This window comes from Neolamprologus multifasciatus, chromosome 1 (assembly GCF_963576455.1).
Source record: "Neolamprologus multifasciatus chromosome 1, fNeoMul1.2, whole genome shotgun sequence".
Lineage (NCBI taxonomy): Eukaryota > Metazoa > Chordata > Actinopteri > Cichliformes > Cichlidae > Neolamprologus > Neolamprologus multifasciatus.
The window spans coordinates 35,860,197-35,881,871 of NC_140439.1; the positions used below are offsets into that span (position 1 = coordinate 35,860,197).

Sequence of the window (21,675 nt, forward strand, 5' to 3'; positions counted from 1 at the left end):
TCTTAAATACCTTAAAATCTCAACTCTCTGTCGTTCACTCTTACATACATATTTGATCAAAGAGTTTTTAAAAGCATTAAACTCCAAAAGAGTAAAAACAATCAAAAAAAAAAACTATGCTATGATTTAAAACGAATGAGTTTACTTGATAGCGTCATCAAGGCTTCCCTTTTTAAGAATGTTGTCTACATGGTTCATACAGCAACAGGAATCATCTGTAAAATAAAAGAAATAAAATATATGCACATTTTCACTAAATTCAAGTTAATTGAGTCCCACAGAATCTGTCACATTTCCACCTGAAAACTTTGGTACATTCTGATTTACTCGTGTTACAGAAGAACAAAGATCTGTAGGTGAGACATTTCACCCTGAAGCATGGAAACAACAGCCTTCGGACAAAATGAAAGCAGCCTACCTTTCTGACACTGATCCTCGCAGGAACCCTGACCTCCTGAACTTTGATCTTCCATTGTGTTCAGTCTGTTTTTGGGGGAGGACATGCAGAGGGTCGGTGTGACACAAAAAACACCAGCCACCAGAGAAGCCAGCACTTCATCCTGTATAGTGGACAGAAATGATTCGAAAAAACTAAAATGGTAGATGATAGCTGATGAGGTTTAGGTTTTATTGAGATATAATAGAACATGAAACCTTTTAATTTAAGAGACAAATTTGTGGAAGGTCTGTGGGCTTTAAGACCACTCTAAACTCTATGATGCATGCCTCCCCTGAGGTCTTCTTCTTTACTCTCTCCCTGGCAGCTCCAACATCCTTTGTGTAATATATCCACTATCCCTCCACATGGCCAAAGTATCCCATCCTTGCCTCTCTAACTTTGTCTCCAAACAGCTCACACTGATAGATCTGTGTTTAATCTTGTCTATTCTGGTCACTCCCAATGAAAATCGTAACAGCTTCAACTCTGCAACCTTCAGTTCTGCCTTCTGTCATTTTGCTAGTGCCTCCAAACTACACATCAAATCTAGTCACACTACATTCTTGTAAACCTTCAGTTTCACTTGGTGCAATCGATCTATCACAAATCCCCCCTGACAGTCTTCTGCACCCACCCCTGGACAAAAAAATATATATAAATAAAAATTGGCCCTGACATTTTTAGTTGGTTAAAACAGCATATGGTCCAGTTAAGTGTATACATACTATTTGTGCAATTAAAAAAACAATTATATATATATATATATTAGGGGTGCAACGATACACAAAATTCACGGTTCGGTTCAGTTCGATACTTTGGTGTCACGGTTCGATATTTTTTCGATACAAAAAAAAAGTTCATGCCTTTTTAATTTGTCATTTATTAAATTTTCACGGCACATTCTGCACCATATCTCTGTGCGTTCATCATTTGTTTGAAGCCAGCTCACCTCCTGTAACCACCTTTCCGAGAATACGCGCTTCTTTTGTGGTTCGGACTCCTGACATTTCTTTGGAGGTGGAGGAACATCACAGTAATTGCTTAAAGGAGCTTCTTCGACATCTTTAAGAGTTCTAAACAAATGTCTGTCCTCCTCCACAAAATCTTATGTACGCAAACACGCGTTGCAACTTCTTATCTTGTGCACGTTTTTTATTTTGACAGCGAATGCGCACCTGCGGACCACTTATGTGTAGACCTGGTTATTTAGCTCGTCATGTTGCAGCCACAGCAATCCTTTTGTCCATGAAACCATAAAGCTGCACTTTCTTTTTGCCTTATAGTCTGATTTGTCATAACTTTTCCGTTTTGTGGTAAGCTTTTCTTTGGCTGTCACTTCTTCACCCTGACCTGTCTTATTTGGCTCAGCAGAACTAAAATATACATCCTGCTGCTTTTACACACGCACTCACTTAATGCTCAGCGATTCTCTGCGCGATCAACCTCTCACATGTTTAAGCTGCAGGAGATTTCACTTGTCATGTTTGCATAGTAAGCTAACGATTGATAAGACGATGTCAGAGGAATTGGTGCGCAAATTATCATCACTCACCAATCAGTACTGTCGCTCTCTATACACAGTTCGCGCGATTGCAAAGTGAAAGCAAAAAACAAGCGCAAATTCAAACGCGATTTCAATATGTCACATATTGACAGTGGCCGATGCCAATGACATAATTACCCAGCTACATTTCCCAAAGAATGCAAAAGCATTGACATATATTTTTCCTTCCTATGATAGGCCGACGGGCAGGGCAGAGATAGATTTTGGCAGCCCGACTGGAAAAAAGCCCCGGGACGTCGGGCTAGCGATTTTGCGAGCCCTGTATCTGATTGAGGAATCACTCATCTTTGGAAAAGAGAGTTTATTACAGAGAAATGTCTCTTTCCAAAATAAAAGCTATACTATACGCTTCTTCTGGGCTATATTCTCAGCAGCATATTAAACACATCGGGTCCCCATAAGGAGAATCATGTGCTAACGGCTGTCTAAATGACTCGGGTAAAGTTTGTAGCATGCGTGCTTGTTTTTGTCTGCTTCCACTTGTCTTTGCACCAGGATGATGTCGGAGTAAATGTGCAGTCATATTTGTTGTGTTCCCACTAGTGCTGTCAGCGTAAATCTGAAATGACGTTAACGCCACAACACGGCAAATCTCCGTTAAGGAGCTACCGCGGATCGCCCCGTGCGTGGGGCTGGACGGCTAACACGTTAACGAGCTAACTGCGCTAACACACTAGTTCCCACCCATGTAATTGAGCATTGCTGGCACATCCAACATACTGTTTTACTTTTGTCCATGACGCGCTTACCTTCAGGGTCATACGTCACATGAAGACCAAAATAGTTCCAAACGCCAGATCTGAATGAGGGTGGGGGAGGTTTGCCATGTTGCAACGAGAGCTTAACTTCTGTCTTGCTAGCTTGCCCTGCGCTCAGTGAATCTGCGTTCGACTACTCCGCCTAGGCTGCACTGTCGAGCGCAGATCCACTGAGCGCTCAACACAGACAGCACCGTTAGAAGGAAAGTTGATAAAATAAATTAAAAATGTTGTATTGTTCGATACATATGCGTACGGAACCGAATGTACTGTATCGAACGGTTCAATATCGATACGAGTATCGTTGCACCCCTAATATACATATATATATATATATATATATATATATATATATATATATATATATATATATATATATATATATAATATCACATCCATACACATAATATTTATATTGATACTAAAACAGCATTTCTTTCTAATCATGTTGGTACACCTGTTGGGTTAGGACATCTCAGTTTCACTGCAGTGCAGCATGTGACACTTAAAAACTGCACACTTGCAATTAATTTTATTTCCCTCCTTTCTTAGTTATGTCCATATTAATTATACCTTGCTCCGCCTCACTGTTTCTGGGGCTGCTTTCCCTCCTAGAGTACTTTTGGTAGCACTAGAAACAGCACCCTCTTGTGTCAGCAGGGCTTGTTACTACTCGTTCCTGTTACTACTTCCGACAGTGCAACGGTCGGTTAACTTGGCACATTTTTCTTTGACTATTTCTTTTTTCTATTTCTATTTCTCTTTCAACATTTTAGCTGTTCTTTGTCCATCTGTATCAACCACTTCAATACTAAACGTTGTTCTACAAGGTGCACAAACAAATAGGGAAGGTATGGGAGGGGCCCGTTACATTACAAAATTTGATTGGACAGTGTCAGCAATGGAAAGCACTGGATTAGCAGCCCTCAAGAGTACTGGAAACCTGAGGCCATACATACCACCAGCAACTGCACGTCCATCCCAGCAGAAGTAGGGAGGCCCAAGAAGAAGTCCAAGCAACCCTGGACCACCACCCTGTAATCAGAAAACACTTCTTTGACCACGGGTAAAATATTTTTTGTCATTCTATCTCAGGAATACTTCCTAATACCAATCAAGATACCGATTAACACTGATTTCTATCGGTCACAGTGAAAAGACTTGAACAATCAGCCTGTTGTGAATCAACAAGTGGTTACTTACAACAATAAAAATAGCATAACATCATGTTATGTTATAATATAACATATACAATATAATATGTATGTGTAATAAAATGTTTAACAACATACTTTTCACAAACAATGTACAAAAGTATGTTGTTTTAAAAAGCACCTATGGCAGAAAAAAGAAGACTAACACCGACAACATTTACATCTGAACATATTAACAATTATTTTTTAAATGCAGAGTAAAAAGAAAACAACGATAATATTGCAGCTGTAATATTAGCATCAATACAGAAAGCTTACCTAGATCACCAACATAAAGACAGCCAAAGCAAAGCTTACCTTTGCACATTGACGAGTCCCAGTTAAAATGATTTTATATGAATAGAGTGCAGAACACAGCTGAGGTGACAGCAGGACAGAAGCAAATAAAAAAAACCTGGAAATATTTGTAGGAACTTGTTGCCATTTCATGTAAATTATTTTTTAAATAAAAACGTGCTGACAGAGACCTATCTATCTATCTATCTATCTATCTATCTATCTATCTATCTATCTATCTATTTGTTTACACATTCAGCACTAAGTTATCTTTTTAGATGCTAATTTATTCTGAAATTTAAGGCAATTTATCGTCACAGGCCAATTGCAGTATGTCACTGCTATGACCAACAGATGGCAGTAGTGCATCAAAACAACCTTAAAAACAACTTCAGCTGGTTGTTTTTCTTTTTTTTAAAAAAAACTATTTTTAGACTAAATATTATGAACTTTTTTCATAAACATACAAATGAGTGAACACATCCCACTTTTTATTTTCCATTGTGTTACTTTTCCACTGTGACAACAAAGTTCCTGAGTCTGATGCCAGGCCACAGACGAGGTTGTGGTGAGAGATGCATGAACCTGGTATTGTTATCATATGAACTAGAATTAAAGCCAACAACTCAAGTCTAATGTAGATTTAGAGGCCATCTATATGTTTGTGTATTTGTGGCACTTCATGTTGGTCTGTTGGCAGCTGTACTGGCTCATCATGCAGGTGTCCATTCTGGCAGGTGGCCCTTACATTATAGAAACAATGAAAAACACTAAAGTGGAATAAACATGATCATACTGAATAAACCAGACTGTTTCTATACATTTACATTTAAATGTACACTGTGTACATTGAGGTCTTATAAGTGCATGTATGGTACGCATATGATGATATATAACCTGTTTTTATTACTGGACTACAGTAAATAGAATAACAGAATTACGAATTACAGTGTTTCTGATAAATTTCTGTAATCTATACAATAGCATAGCACAAAATAATACATACCCAAAACACTATTAGTATGTATTGCAGTGCTTATATGAGCTATTGTGTTTTGCGTGATTTCACTTTTCTTGTTGAGATACAAATGCTGCCCGTAAAATATGGATTTTTGTGTGTTTGGTTAGTTGATGTGAACATAGCTCACCTTCAGTCTGTAATGGAACCAGTATCTAATGGCTGCTGGAGGAAGATCAAAAAAAAAAAAAAAAAGTTGTGATAACACAAATTTTCTATTTGTAAAATCAGAAAAGAGAACTACAAACCATATTAATGTGGATATTCCCAAGATGTGAAATTCCTATTTGTCAAAACATGTTTACTGATTTGCTGTCGCTTGTGTTTGTTTTTTAATTTTTCACAAAGCTGGATGAAAATTCTTTAGCACTAGTTAACCTTTCTCCAAACTTCAATAAAGCGCTTAAATCTAACAAAGTAAGTTTTTTCAAATACTGTGTTTATTTAACAAATTTGAAGTACTTGTGCTTTATTTTAGTTTATGAAGGATGAAACTCTCCTGAGTGGAACTGCTCCAATTTAAATTCACAAACAACAACAACAATAATGTTGTCACAGTTATATAGTTTATCTCAGTGTGTCGATTACATTACTTTTTCTTTTTAAGTTATGTGTGTATAAACTGATGTATAAGGTCAAAGAAATCATGCAAAGCCCCTAATTGCCACTAACACCCATTGAGTGTATGTACTTATGACCACAACTGTAAATACTCAACACACACGTGCAACACAGTTTACAATAAAAAGTGTTTGGAAGAGTCGACTTTGAATGTACTATATGCTGATTTGTATGTGCTGACATTCAAATTCTGAAGAAATAATTCTTTACAAACACTGTGCAAACTGATTGAAAACATCACCTCTTCCCATGTAAAGACCTCTAGCTAAAAGTTCACTGAACTGTTTTGCTGCACTATCCTGCAATATCAAGCACTGCATACATGACATATTCTTAAAACACCAAGACCCCATTAACCCTTATGTTTGGATTTGGAAGCAGTTAAAGGGTTTTATTGTTAAACTGGAGACATTCTACAGGGAGGTGTTTCCTCTTGTCTTAGATTAGATCCACTGATAGGGACATCTCTGTCTAAGCAACCTCTCTGACTGATGACAGGTGCTTTCATCTCACCCTAATCCATGCTGACTGCCTATCAGCCACCTTGTTAGTTTCTAAACAAAACAAAGTTTGTTCTTTTTTTGTTAACTTATAACAATAGCAGAAATTCTGTGGAACAATATTCAAGGAATGTCACTCAAGGGAACTTACAATATCAGTGATGTCACATTGATGACTGAGTTTATAGAAGTTTATAGTCACCTTATACATCGCATATCTTATAATGTGTGTGTGTGTGTGTGTGTGTGTGTGTGTCTAATGTAGTCGATTATCTCGTTTTGGTGGAAAACCACATCAGTCCGACTAATAAGAGCGTCAATTTTGAATCAGATAAGCTAATACCGGAAGTGCGTTGCCTTCAAAATATTTTTAAAAATTCATGCATAGCTATCATTAATAGAAGATCGTGGAGTTATGCTACACTTTCGTTGATGCTTATATCAAATGTTTATCAAGTTTATCAAATAAGTGCACCTTAAAAAAAAGTATTTCCTTACCCAGCAGCACTCTTTCTCACTCTTTCACTACCTAAAACTGAATTCCGTATTTTTATGGACCCAAGTTCTCATGTTAATTAATGTGTGCTATTTGTGCTCCTTTTGGATAAGCCAAAACATTATTTCATCGCTTTCCTTCTTAATATTCTTTTTGGTGGTGAGATGAAATATTATTATGAAAATAAATGAGAAAAATTGGAAAGTTTAAGTTTTGCATCCTCTTTGACTCCTCCCCACAATCAAGCCCGACTATGTGTTTATTTTGAAAGGCACTGCAGGAAAACGCCGTTAGCGTGATCCAGGTGCAGTAACAGCAGGATCCGAGGACCATTGTCCGTCCCGGTCCCGGAGGGTGACAACACGGGACCTGTTTCAGCACAGGACTGAACGCAACTAACAAAGTACCGGGCTCCCGAGAACATTTCCTCCGAGAACAGGGAAAACTGGATATTTAAAGGGCAAAGAAACCTTCTAATATGTGTTTTTAAAGGACAGGTCCCGATCTGAAACATTCATATTCGACTGGTTACTTCTTGCAGCTGCTGCTGAAGGAATCGGTTAAGTGTGCTGAACTTTGGACTTTGCAACTTTGCTGCTCTGGTTAAATTCAGCTGCACTATTTTGGGCATTATTATCACGAGACGCGGTTATTAGCTCACCGGATCTGGACATGACCGCAGTAAAATTAATGTCAAGCTTTCCCGTGGTAAACACAGTTTCCTGATAATGGTCATTGCTGCTTCTTTTTTTGAAGTGCACGTTGGAGGTTACTAATTAAGGAGCGATTTTGATTTAAATTAATGAGGCGTGCGCTCTCGTGGGCAACTCCCGCTTCTGATAAGAGCTCAGTCCGCGAGGGAAGGTGACACTCGCTGCCAGCGGAGTAAAAAAGAAAACGAGTGAAGCTGTGTGCACTCACGGGAACATTTTGCTCACTTTTATGTAGAAATTTTAACTGTATCGGGGATGGAGCTGTTCGGCAGTTCGCAGATGCGCTCTTGAAGATTGCTGCAGACTGTAGGGACTAGTTTACTAAAGTTTGGGTTCTTTTTACGGCACAAACCAGCGAGTAAAACACGGCTGAGAGATCTTATTTAACCCTTGGGATCGAACTACAACGAAGGAGCTCCCCTCGAGCCCGCACCATGGCCACTAGCTCGCGGGACAGCTGCTTCTGGTTGCTCTGGAGACGCACCCTCCTCGCGCTTTGGCTGTGCGCTGTAGGAGCGCGTGCAGCGGAAGAGAGCGCGTTTAACACAGAGGTAAGACGCCACAGAAGATGTGAGAGGCTTTGGGCGCCTTTAGGCATCGCAAATGATCGAAATGCTTTATTTTAAGCAGTCAACACGAAGCTGTTTTGCCATAAAGAATTCTGTTTGACTTGGGTGTATATTTCTATAATATCACGTTAATTAAATTAACCATAGTTGTGCTAAATGTTACTCATCTGTTAAACGGCGTATTGACTTGATAGTTATTCTTGGAAGCGCAATATGTCCATGCCTATCAAAAATAAGGCAGAGCACACGATCCGTTTACCTCCTGTTACACGATGATGTTGGTTTTGTATGAGTATTTCGAGGGAACATTTGACGGTCCCTCCCCAGCAAATGTGCATCAGACACTTAATTTTGCTTTTCCCCTCTTTTTAATACACGCATTCCTGCATTTTTCACAGTTTGAAAACTCTAGCACAGATATATTGGAACATAAGTTTGTTTCGCTTTCAAACAAAAATATATCGTTTATTTCTTTCATTTAATGTTATGAGTTAACACAGATTTAGGCAGGGTTTCCTTTTGTGCTCTTTTTTCTGTTTGCTTGGGTGCAGATGTGAGAGTCAAGAGTGCAACAAGCCACTATTATGTCTGTTATCATGTTTGGGAAAGTCACCTGCTTACATGCGCGTGTGTCACCTGTTAATTACAGGTTAATTACACACACTAGACTTTTGATAGCACATAAATGTTTCTGTACACATTTAATCATTTTCCTCCTTTAAACACACATCACATATATCTGCATATATCTGTGTGCGAAGGCTGGTTGGCAACAACAACAACACTTGGCAATAATAGTTCTATGTTGTAATTAAAACTTTCTCACAAATAATGTTTTTAGACATTTTGTGTCCTAGTATTGGCAGCTGATGGCTCAGAAATTATGCATCTTTTAGTAAATGTATATATTGAAGTTTTTCTGTTTTTGTTGTCCTCCTTTAATGAGCGCTATGCCTGAATGTAGGAATGCTGCCAGTTAACTTAAGTAAATGGTTAATCTTAAGTACACACATGCAAAGATGCTTTGTGACTAATCATTACCTGAAGAGCCAAAGTTTCATAAACTGTTTTGGAAGCCAGCTCATTTCTCAAATATCCACTGGCTATTTCTTTTTTTGTAGGTTTCGCTTCCTTATAACCAGTGAAACCAGTGGTACGCATTTATTCCATGTGTACTTAGGTGTGTCAGTAAATGCCAGAGTATCAAGTTGGAACTTGAACCAGTGCTTCTTGTACCCTTACTTCACCAGTCCAGCAGTTCATCCATCACACTTGTTTGTTTTGAGAGACAAAAACAGATAAGAGTTGACAAAACGTTGATCAGTGCTGGAGTTTCTGTTGTGTGTAGATTGACAAAGAGAAAGAGACAGACTGACAGACACTGAGACCTCCCAATCATTAGAGGTGAGCTTGCATTACCAAACTCACTGACCTTGGTGTGGGGGTGTTGCTGTCTGGTTGTCGGTCAGTTTACAACATTTCCTGATTGGCTGTTAACATAGTTGTGGTGAATGTGTGTGTGTCTGTGTGCAGGTGTGTGCTTATGCACAAAGGCAGACAAAGAGTTTCCACATTGTGTGGACTGATGAGAAATTCCTAGCCGCTTGTTGCTAAATGTGCATGTGTGTTTGTAACAATTGAGCACATGTTGTCAGTTTAACCTTAGGAGTGCTCCATGCATGCAGAGGTTGGTGGTTGGTGCATCCTGGGAACTGTGCTTTTCTAATTTGTTGAGGCACATACGGTTTGAGTATCTGGAGAAATGCTTGACCGCTTCCAACTTAGGATATTTTAAAAAGAAAAAAAAACATGGCTCAGAAAAACTTAATATGTATGAAAAACAGAACAGAGATAAGTACTGTTACCCTCCAAGCATTTCTAGGGTAACCATTAAAATATATATACACATATATATATATATATTATACAGCTTTCTTGGGCATAATAAAATCACTCAAATAACTGCACTTTTGAAGTTGATAAGTTTTAGTGTAATATGTAGACAATTAGAATTATATGAATAATAATAAATTATTGAGAAATCTGCCATTTGATGTAATAACAGCTAATATGGTAAACAGAAATCGTATGTTTATTTGTGGAGTGCAGCACTTACTGAAGAATGACACTATATTTATATATACATATACACTTAGTGATTTCAAAATAATGGAGCAATAGTTAGCTGCTTCATCAGTGAGCTTCTCTTCATCTGTGCCAGATGGTGACAATCCTTGTTCTGCTCAGTAAGCTTGCAGCAGTGGCTCTAGTTATCCACCTGCTGCAGGTTAGCGTGGTTGTGGTGTCCCTGTATAGGGAGATGTTTGAAAGGTGGAGGTTTCTGGTCTGAAATGCAACTTGTATTCTTTGTAGTGGCCAACAGGGCCTCAGTAAACGTTTTCATAATGAGGCGATCATCCCAGTTGGCAGTTGTGGATAATAGTGAAAACAACAGGAAGTTAATATGTACATTTTGGCGCCTGTTAGCACCAGAAAGAAAGATTGTGCCATGTTCCTTGGTTCCAACGACAGATCCTCCATGAATTTGTGACCTCTGGTTTCCAAAATCTAAGCTGATGATGATTCATAAAGCTAGGTTGAGGTTTCACAATGCACATTTATTATCCAGTAAGTGATGGTGACTAGATCCATCTTTTATGTAGAGTCTGTGAGCCCAACTGAGCTTCAGAGCAGAACAAAGAATATTGTCACCTGCTGCTGCCCACAACAGTGAAACTGGAGTTTCTCTAACAGAGTCGCTCTTGATAGGCAAAGAAATGTCACCACAAATGTGACCTGGTGGGTCTGCTGTCAAGAACGTGGAGATTACCCATTACTTACGTGATCATGCAGTTCTCTCAAACGACTAAAAAAAATATTCCACCCTTTACTTGGCTTTGCCCGCCCAAGTAAAGTCAGTATGCAGAAAACATGGTGACAATTCTTGTGCTATGCCATAAGCGCTATGATTCATTTTATACAAATGTTGCCTTAAAGTAAATTATAATAGGCACCTGTAGCATCCATCTTTCCACTTGACCAGCTAGGATAATCTTAGTGTTTCGCAGCAACACAAAAACTGATCGCTTAGTCTGAAAATCAGAAATTGTCCAGTAAATCTTGCAGGGTGGAGACTGTCAGATTACAGTATGTTATTTGACAACCTTAGAAGAAAAGCTGTTGTTTGTTGATGACTCAGCTAATTTTTCACACAATTTAATGGGAGGCAAGAACTTGCTTTAGTGAATAAATAAAGTCTAAGAACATTCGCCATCGCTCACTATAGATTTATGTTTTGGTATTTTCAATGTGTGAGTGCAAAATATGCTTGAATTTCAGTAGTAATAACAGAAGAAAGAAGAAATGAGTGTATATTGTGCAACGTAATCAACATACAAAATTAAATAATATATATTTTGGTTTGTTTTAAAGAAGCCAATCTGTGTTGTATTGTGTTAAAATTTCATTAAATACCTGTTTTGAAATCTATACACATATTGAAGTACTCTATCTGGAAGTCTGATCCTCTCTTCGGGCTGTGTTTTTAGAATGTGGCCTCAACTCCTACTCTGTCTGGACAAAAAGGATGAAGTGGGAGGTTAAAAGAAAAGAGGAAAAAGAGAGGGATTATTAGTGTGTGTGACAAGAATCTGAGATATTTTGATTAGCAGAAGGGAAACACAGAGAGGAATTGGATAGATTTGTTTATGAAAGAGGGAAGGAGGGACAAAGATGGAGGGAGTTGACGGGGAAGGTAGCGCTCTGTCTCAGCTGTGCGGCATGTGATGGCTGAATGTGACAGCTGTTCTCTAACTGGGACACACACACACACACACTGTGCAAATGCATGCTGGGCCTGGGACTCCAGGGCATGTCAGGAAATACAATGGACCCTCTTGTCTGAGGAGAGGGAGCTGTGAGCGAAAAGTTTTGAATAAGAGGGAGAGAGAGCGGATGAGGGAGTGCAGACACGGACATGATAAGAAAAGCTTGGTTTATAGAGAGAATGCAAAATGTGTTCAGCAACAATTTGTAGCTGAAACAGCGAGAGTGGTGAGAGGAGGGGGTAATAGGTGACTTATTGCAGCACACAAGTAGACTGCTATTCTCTTTGCAGCCATCCAATCTGCAAACTTCCATCTCTTCAGGTTCTGCACACTGTCCCTCCACTTCCTTGTGATCGACTATCATATTCACACATATATACTACAGTGACGGTTGGGGACGTGATGGAAGGGGAATGATATTTCTTTTTGTGCATTAGAGACATTGTGCTCTTGTGTATATGTGTTTTTGTGTTTACAAGTATTTGAATATGATAAACGACAGCGACAGCCGTTAATTCTGTGCTATTTTCCACAAGAAGTGTCAAAAATAGTGACGCAACTGTGGACTACTGTAGGCTAAAATAATCAGGGTTTACCTATCATGTGTTTCAATGGTGAGAGAAACCAGTGCAAACTTGTAGATAGTTTGTACGCTCCTGTTTTTGAACTTCATTACTCTGAGGTAAAAATGCTAAACATCAGATCATTGCATGATTGACTCCACTGTGGATTACTCTAAACGTTTTATTGCTGTTATTATTTGTCATGTGAACAGTGGGTAATGCTGCTCAGCACTGGACACTCCTTTGAACTGCAGCGCAAGCTTGTCAGTTTTTTATGTTTCAAACCACAAGTGTTTAGATCAGCTCACAAAAAGAGAGAAACAGAGAAGTCTAAATGAAATGCAAGTCTTAAGAGTTGACTGCTGAATCCACACCGACGCTTCTGTCCGACCTCAGCTTTGTAGGAGTGCAACAATACTCGTATTGATATTGAACCGTTCGATACAGTGCTTTTGGTTTGGTACGCATGTGTATCGAACAATACAAAATGTTTGATTTATTTTATCAACGTTTCTTCTGACGATGCTGTCTGTGTTGAGCGCTCAGTGGATCTGCGTTCAACTACTCCGCCTAGGCTGCACTGTCGAGTGCAGATCCACTGAGCGCAGCGCAAGCTAGCAAGACAGAAGCTAAGCTGTTGCAACATGGCAAATTGAACCTCCCCCACCCTCATTCAGATCTGGTGTTTGGAACTATTTTGGTTTTCATGTGAAGTATGACCCTGATGGTAAGTGAGTCATGGACAAAAGTAAAACAGTATGACGGATGTGCGACGCAATGCTCAATTGATGGGAACTACTGCGTTAGCGCAGTTAGCTTGTTGACGCCGTCCAGCCCCACGCACGGGGCGATCCGCGGTAACTCGTTAATGGAGATTTGCCGCATTATGGCGTTAATGTCATTTTAAGGAGATTAATGCTGACAGCACTAGTGGGAACACAACGAATATGACTGCACATTTACACCAACATCATCCTAGTGCAAAGACAAGTGGAAGCAGACAAAAACAAGCACGCATGCTACAAACTTTACCGAGTCATTTAGACAGCCGTTAGCACATGATTCTCCTTATGGGGACCTGATATGTTTAATATGCTGCTGAGAATATAGCCCAGAAGAAGCGTATAGTAGAGCTTTTATTTTGGAAAGAGCCATTTCTCTGTAATAAACTCTCTTTTCCAAAGATGAGTGATTTCTCGATCAGATAGATTTATTTTTTTCGAAATCGAAATCGATATCGAAAAAATATCGAACCATGACACCAAAGTATCGAACCGAACCGTGAATTTTGTGTATCGTTGCACCCCTACAGCTTTGCTATTGTGTGAGATATGTCTTGGGCTGAATCTAGCCCATAACACTTCTAGCAGCATGAAATATTTTAAAAATTACAATTACATGTCTGGATGTAAAATCAGAGTGTGGTTCATACCTTGATTTTTGATTGAGAATTTCAGTTTGTATTTTTGATCTGGATGGAAGAACGCTGATAACAAGACAAGAAATTCTTAATTGTTAAAGCATAGAATGAATTAGTTCATATTAGTTATTGAGCATTGAGCCAAAGGTAGTTTGTTTAAGGTCATTACAGGCAGCTGTGATAAGACTAATGTTAGATTTACATCATTTGTCTTTTTAAATCGCATAACTTATTTCCATTATGTGTTAAATGAACCCCCACTAATAGACTGCACTGCTGTAACAGGGTTTGGAGAAGTGTCTGAATAAACTAAGCAACCAGTGTTAAGTGCATCTCAACATCATTTGGTAAAATTGACTTGTTAAAATAAACCGACAGATGACAAAGGAAAGCCTGCATGACTTTCTTGCATTTCTGATCCCTCCAAGTTAAACAACTACAAATCTCCTCTGTTTCCTCCTTCTCTGTCGGTCTCACTTTCTCTCTCACTTCTCATTTACTTATCCATCCTCTTGGTAGGACGTCAGAAGGTAAAAGATGGCAGCAGACCAAGCCTCGGAATAAAAGCTGTTAGTATCTTGGCTGACATTGTGGTGGACACACACAAATGCTCTCTCACTTACACACACACACACACACTGCCAGGTTTTACAACTCCCTGTATATTGCTGGGTCTGGTTTTGGCAGGTAAGCTCAAGGACTCTTTGAAAGACCATTTAATAGACGAGGGCCAACGTGCACACACACACATACACACACGAGGCCTCTCCTATTCCTTACGTTGTTTTGTATTCAGCTCAGCTGACGAGGGAAAGTGAGCAGCCAGGCAGAAGTATTTTACTACTTTAGACGATGGAGGTGAGGGTTCATAAGCCCTCATACGTCTTTCTAATAGCACTGAAACTCTGCCCTTGTACCTGACAACAGCCTGTTGTAAATATATGTAGATTTAAAAGCAATGGGACAGAGAAAACACTGAACATAAAGACATGAAGGCAATTACTGTTTTTATCAGGTATTATTACAGCAACCATGTGGAGATGCTGATCACAGAGGAGAAAAGCAAGTGGCTGACATGACAAACGATTCTTTAGAAGGCAGACTTTTCTTTGATTGCAGAGTTTCTATCAGTGTATTGTGCACTCAGTGGGCAGCCTCAGTTAAATCCCGCTGGGCTTAGGCAGCATAGATATGGTAAACTGTTCTGTGATATACAGTGCTGTGAAAAAAATACTATTTTTGCATATTTATTGCAGTTAAATGTCACAAGCAAAAAACGAAGAAATCAGGAAAGCAGCAAATACTTTTTCACAGCACTGTATGTGATGTTACCTGTGACTCAGTCTTCTGCATAGAGGGAAGTAAACTCAGGGTCTTTCTCGGCTCACCCACTCTGTGTGTGTGTGTGTGTGTGTGTGTGTGTGTGTGCGTGTGTGTGTGTGCATGCTTTTATTGGAATTCAGATAGAAATGGATATTTCTCTCCACTGCTCCTTCCTCTGTGTCTGCTCTGGTCAATTGTCCATTGGTTGCTCTATTACAGTGAAGAGCATTTCCTGAGATGAAGTGAAAATCAGTAATTCTTTTTACAGATTCTCTGTCATTTGGGTGATGTGTTTTTGACATTTAACATTTACAAATTGAGAAGTGAAACATGTGCAGCCTGGTGTGCATTCTCTAATGGCAACATTTTCTCAGATCTTTGAGTAGCTGCAGCTGTAGAAAGTATAAGAGGGGTGTCTGTCTTTGTTAAATAGTAAAAACATACATGCTAAAGTTATTTGAAAGGAAAAAGGCGCCTTTTCAACAACAATACCTGTTTTCTTTGCCTTGACTTTGTAAGATAGAGAGAGAGAGAGTCCTTAGATAAGTCTTTCAGGAAATGTAAGTTAGTTTGTACGTGTGTGTTTGCAACTTCCTTATCTTAAGTCAGAGGTGCGTCAGGGTCACATCCAGCTGACCTCTCTACACTTCTTCCTGCTAACAAATGACTCTACTGCCAGAAAAGCTTTTGTTCTGAGGTTTTCTTACCAATGCAAACAAAAAACAATGTTATTAGTGTGTAAATGGCAAGTATTAGATCACATAACCTTTGGTTAAAACCTGTAAGGTGGTGAATGAAGAAGCTCCTGGGCTAAAGTGCTTCACTGGCTTAGAGCTGAAATGCTTTGGTTTTTCATGCTTGAACTTCAGCTGCTCATTGAATAGACCGCAGTGTAAATACAAAGCTCTCAGGTGCTGTATAATGATCTGTTTGCCTCACTGTACTTTACCTTTGTGTTACTTGTGTTTTCACTGGGAACCTTTTCATTTGACAGACCCAGACGAAGCACAGAAATATTGGAGCTTGTGAGGTTTTGGGGAGTTTTCTAAATGATCTGCAGCTGTATAACGTTGGTGAAGCACCTAATATATTTTAGTTTTTTTAACGAAACAAACCTGTTGGCTTCAGGTAAATAGAAAGAAGGTGCTTCAACAAACACCATAAGTTAAAGGGTGACAGGAGTCATTCACTACCTTAATTGAGCTCATGAAATGCCATGAGAACCTTGAGTGAATAATCAGTCAGCCGTTATGTTCCCTTTATGGTAGTTCATCGCATCTAATCATAGAAGAACACAAGCAGGCAAAGTATTTCTTGTTTTGTCCACTGTGAAGTAGTAGCATTTGCCCTTATGGCTTGTTTATTACCATCCATCCACTAATCCATCATTCGGTTTTCTTCCACTTATCCAGCTCAAGCTGCAGGGGGAGGGGTAACAAGCCTATCATGGTTATAAGATGAGTGTGAGACAAAAAGAAAAAAACATTGAAAAGCACGAGTCAGTTTATGCCTCTGAAGGAGTGGGTAAGTAAATAAAGGCCTTTATCAGGTAGCATTTTGCATTGTGAAAGATGGGTGTGATTTTGAGAGCTGAGAACAGAGACGTAGCTATAGCACATGCGTTACCAAACATGCACACACACACACGCACACACACGGTAACAAATCCCTGAACTACCACTGGGAATGTGACTATGTGTATGAGTGTCAGTATCACAGACTACCCCAATATGGAGGGGGTTTTTTCTGTGTGTGCGTGTGTGTGCATGTTTGCATGTGTGAGTGTGTGTGCACAAACGCCTGTGATATTGGGTTTCTACATAACAGGTGGAATAGTCTTTGCGTCATCTATGATTGAGACAAGGATCATGTTTTCTCCCTCAAGTCTGTCATTAACCCCCACCCTCCACACTACTGGGCTCATGCTCCACTAATACATCACATGCTGAAGGCCCCACTAAGTTCTCTTCAGTTTGTATACCAAGCATTAAATACAGCACAACTCACAGCAGAATACGTTTTGAAAGAGCATTTTACTTTTTTAAGAGGCAGGGTTTACACAGTAAAAGTTATTAGATCAGGCGGAGAGAAGAGGGAAACAGACACACAGGGGAGTGTATTACCAACTTCCAGCATGGCCTACACAAGCACACTCAGTCACATTTAACCCTGTTTACTAGGGGTGCAACGATACTCCTATCGATATTGAACCGTTCGATACAGTGCTTTCGGTTCAGTAAGCATATGTATGAACAATAGAAAATTTTTTATTTATTTTATCAACTTTCCTTCTGACGATGCTGTCTGTGTTGAGCGCTCAGTGCATCTGCGCTCGACAGTGCAGCCTAGGCGGAGTAGTCGAACGCAGATTCACTGAGGGCAGGCTAGCAAGACAGAAGCTAGCTAGCAAGACAGAAGCTAAGCTCTCGTTGCAACATGGCAAATTGAACCTCCCCCACCCTCATTCAGATCTGGCGTTTGGAACTATTTTGGTTTTTATGTGAAGTATGACCCTGAAGGTAAGCGTGTCATGGACAAAAGTAAAACAGTATGTTGGATGTGCCAGCAATGCTTAATTACATTGGTGGGAACTAGGGCTGGGTATCGTCACTGATTTCTAGAATCGATTCAATTCCGATTCACAAGGTCCCGAATCGATTCGATCCACGATTCAATTTAATTCGATTCGATTCGATTCACTTCGATTTGAATCTGGGAAATTTTGACAGTCAGAAATATTATAATTCAGATCAGTACATTTACATATTTTTGTATCTATAAAAAGGAAGCTGACACACGCAAGACTTTATCAAAGGTGTGAGCGTCACAGCAGATGCCTTTGTGTCAAAGTAGCTGAAGATAAAACACAGAAAAACATGAAGGTGATTTTCCTGTTCTGGGATTTTATAAAAATATTCTGCAGTACATCAAAAACGAAAGAAAACCATTAATCAACACATGAACGTTACCTCTGAAGTTACAGCGGTTTTATTAGAGACACAGCGTTTTGCATTTTGCATAATTTTAAAAAGTTTAAATTTGTTCAGTATTGAACGGCAGAAATTAGGTTTTCGTTTCAGAAGTATATAAAACGAAAAAAAACCAAAACGTCGACGACAGCGCTGTAAACAACGGTAGTCTTGTGCGTAACAAGCAAGCGAATAATGAAGAAAACAGTACAGAGAGAGAGAGAGAGAGAGAGAGAGAGCTGTGCATTGTGGTCGAAGCAAAACAGTAAAAGTCAGAGTGAATACATGACGATGTTTATGTGACGCATAGTTTGGATCTTCTTTTGCTGCTGTTCGGTCAATATTGTTTGGAGAGACATCAAACTAACAGCTTTAGAATCGGCGCATAAAGAGCGTGAACACAAAGCTCGACCCGCCGACAGATCAGAATCAGCGCGCTGTCGGCTTTCAGCCCCAACCGTGAGAAAGGCGACATCTCACTGATTCTGATCCGCGGGTCGTGCGTTTACGTCTTTGTGCAGAATCCGTGTTCCTGCTCTCATTTACTGTTTTAGCTGTTTGGTGGTTGTTGAAATTTTGTGAGATTTCACCAGAGATTCTGGCATTTCGGGCAAAATAAATTTATATTAAAAAATCGATTCAGGATTTTAATGAATCGATTTTACGTAATCCAAGCCAGAATCGATTTTAATCGATAAATCGATTATAAAAACCCACCCCTAGTGGGAACTAGTGCGTTAGCGCAGTTAGCGTGTTGGCTGTCCAGCCTCGCACGGGGCGATCTGCGGTAGCTCGTTAATGGAGATTTGCCGTGTTGTGGCGTTAACGTCATTTCAACGAGATTAACGCTGACAGCACTAGTGGGAACACAACGAATATGACTGCACATTTACTCCGACATCATCCTAGTGCAAAGACAAGTGGAAGCAGACAAAAACAACAAGCACGCATGCTACAAACTTTACCCGAGTCATTTAGACAGCCGTTAGCACATGATTCTCCTTATGAGGACCTGATATGTTTAATATGCTGCTGAGAATATAGCCCAGAAGAAGCGTATAGTATAGCTTTTATTTTGGAAAGAGACATTTCTCTGTAATAAACTCTCTTTTCCAAAGATGAGTGATTCCTCAATCAGATAGATTTATTTTTTTATTACTTTGTTGTTTCAGCAACATTAAATTTAAAAACTGTACTTTTGAGTTAAAATATATATTTATAATTTTAATAAATGACAAATTAAAAAGGTGTGAACATTTTTTTTTATCGAACAGTGACACCAAAGTATCGAACTGAACCAAACCGTGAATTTTGTGTATCGTTGCACCCCTACTGTTTACATACAGTGATGAATGTGTTTAACCTACTTTGAATAGTTGACATAAGTGGACAGTTATCATGTGAACAGGTAAAACAGTACGAGGCATAACAAATGCCTTTGAGACATTTTTACACAGAAACAGGAAAAGTAAGCTAAGAAAATATATTAACACACTTAACCAAAAATATGGTGGGTTAGCTCAGGCTTGGTGGGAAACCAGGATTGTACACTTGCAGAAATAATAAATATGAGCAGCTTTCCCACAAAGATCAAGGCTAGTCTCTGTCATGTCAACATGTTACAGAAGCCAAGTAGAAGTCAAACGGTATGGTTTTTAGCTCTTCAGTGCTTTAACTGCTAATATGCTTATAAAACAGCTGTTGCTGGTTCTTCTTAAAAGTCAAAAGTTTCTTGTTCCACAGGCTCGTCTGTGTAGACTAAGCTGTTAAAATGAAAAGTATGCTATTTTTGATAATATTTAGTTCTTTCTAATGAGCTTAAATTCAAATAAACATGCTCCAGATGATACCGTTTTTTTAATGTTGATTATAGGCATGGCTGAGGATGTACGGTTACCTGCCCCAGGCTAGCAGACAGATGTCGACCATGCGATCAGCTCAGATCCTGTCCGATGCTATCAGCGACATGCAGCGATTCTACGGTTTGGAGGTCACTGGAGAGATCGACGCTCAAACTATAAGGTCAGCATGACTTAACTGTAGTGTTTTAGTACAGTATATCCATTAATGAGGCCCAAATAAACTGGCAGTACACACGAGTCCCAAATTTTAACGAAACAATCCATTTTAATCCTTTATTCATTGATTTGTCCCAGAATGCTGGTAAAAAAAAATCCTCTGTAGTGTGAAAGAATAGACAGCTGCTTGAGACAAACTGCTCGCGGAAATATAGCAGGACAAGAAGGTTTAATGTAATGCTCCCCTTCATCTCTTCTCTTGGTTGCTTCATCCTCTCAACATAAACACACACACACACCACTTCTTTCATCTCCTACAGTGCCATGAAGAGACCCCGCTGCGGTGTGCCTGACAAGTTTGGAGGCCAGATCAAAACCAACGTTCGGCGGAAACGTTACGCCCTCACTGGACATAAATGGAACAAAAAGCACCTCACTTACAGGTAACAACAAAGACGAGCCGATCTGCCACAAATGTACAGTACAGAGAGGAAGTGAATGTAATCTGTCTGTTTGAGGCTTGAGTAAAGTCAGCTTTTATATGTTGCTTTTTCATGTTTTTCGTATTAAGTATACATTTGCCGCAATGTGCTAGAACTCAAACTTGCCTCGTCTGAAGATGTTTGCTCTCATCTTCTTCAAACTTTCCAGACACTGACAATTTCTAACAGCATTTAAATGAAAAACATTAATGCTTAATACATTTTACTTCAAACTTATATTGGCCACTCTCCTTTTTCTATTTCTCTCCTTTTCCCCGTAGTATTCAGAACTACACTCCAAAAATTGGAGAGTATAACTCGTTTGAGGCCATCAGGCGGGCCTTCAAAGTCTGGGAGAGGGTCACCCCACTGAGCTTTGACGAAATCCCCTACCAGGACATCAAATATGGACGCCGTAAGGAGCCCGACATCATGATCTTCTTCGCTTCAGGTTTTCATGGAGACAGCTCTCCTTTTGATGGGGAGGGGGGCTTTCTGGCTCATGCCTACTTCCCTGGACCTGGAATGGGTGGAGACACGCATTTTGACTCTGATGAACCATGGACCATAGGGAACCATAATGTACAAGGTAAAAGATTCCTTTCAATCTGTTACATTATGGATTTTATTATTTTTTTAGACTTTAAAAATCATCTTGGCAGATAATATAGGAGAACGTTTCATTGCCAAGAGACAGATTGTTGTTTTGTGGCTTTTGCCTTAAGGGTTTGGATATCAACAGTGTGTTATTTGGTTAAATTCTTTGTAGAAGTGGATGATTGAGGCGTTTTTGTGTGGGCCCAGCTGATGAGCAGTTTTCAGCACTGGTCGTGTCATGTTGTGCCGGTTGTAATGGATCTATATAACAGCTGTCCCCGTGGATTTCCCCCACAGCTAACTGGAGT

General features: G+C 39.5%; 1 protein-coding gene across 2 annotated transcripts in view; it reads left to right on the forward strand.

Moving 5' to 3' along the window:
- The first annotated feature begins 7,176 nt into the window (after positions 1–7,176).
- The window catches only part of LOC146526184 (matrix metalloproteinase-15-like), a 43,993-nt gene continuing 29,494 nt past the window's right edge, over positions 7,177–21,675 (forward strand). The window contains exons 1-4 of one of the 2 annotated variants that reach the window (XM_085156605.1): positions 7,177–8,150; positions 20,144–20,292; positions 20,609–20,731; positions 21,052–21,359. In XM_085156605.1, the coding sequence (XP_085012731.1) occupies positions 8,034–8,150; positions 20,144–20,292; positions 20,609–20,731; positions 21,052–21,359 (697 nt within the window). In that variant the 5' untranslated portion in view covers positions 7,177–8,033. Of the gene's footprint in view, positions 8,151–17,704; positions 17,821–20,143; positions 20,293–20,608; positions 20,732–21,051; positions 21,360–21,675 lie in introns of those variants that run through there. The other variant, XM_085156614.1, reaches the window with a different exon arrangement.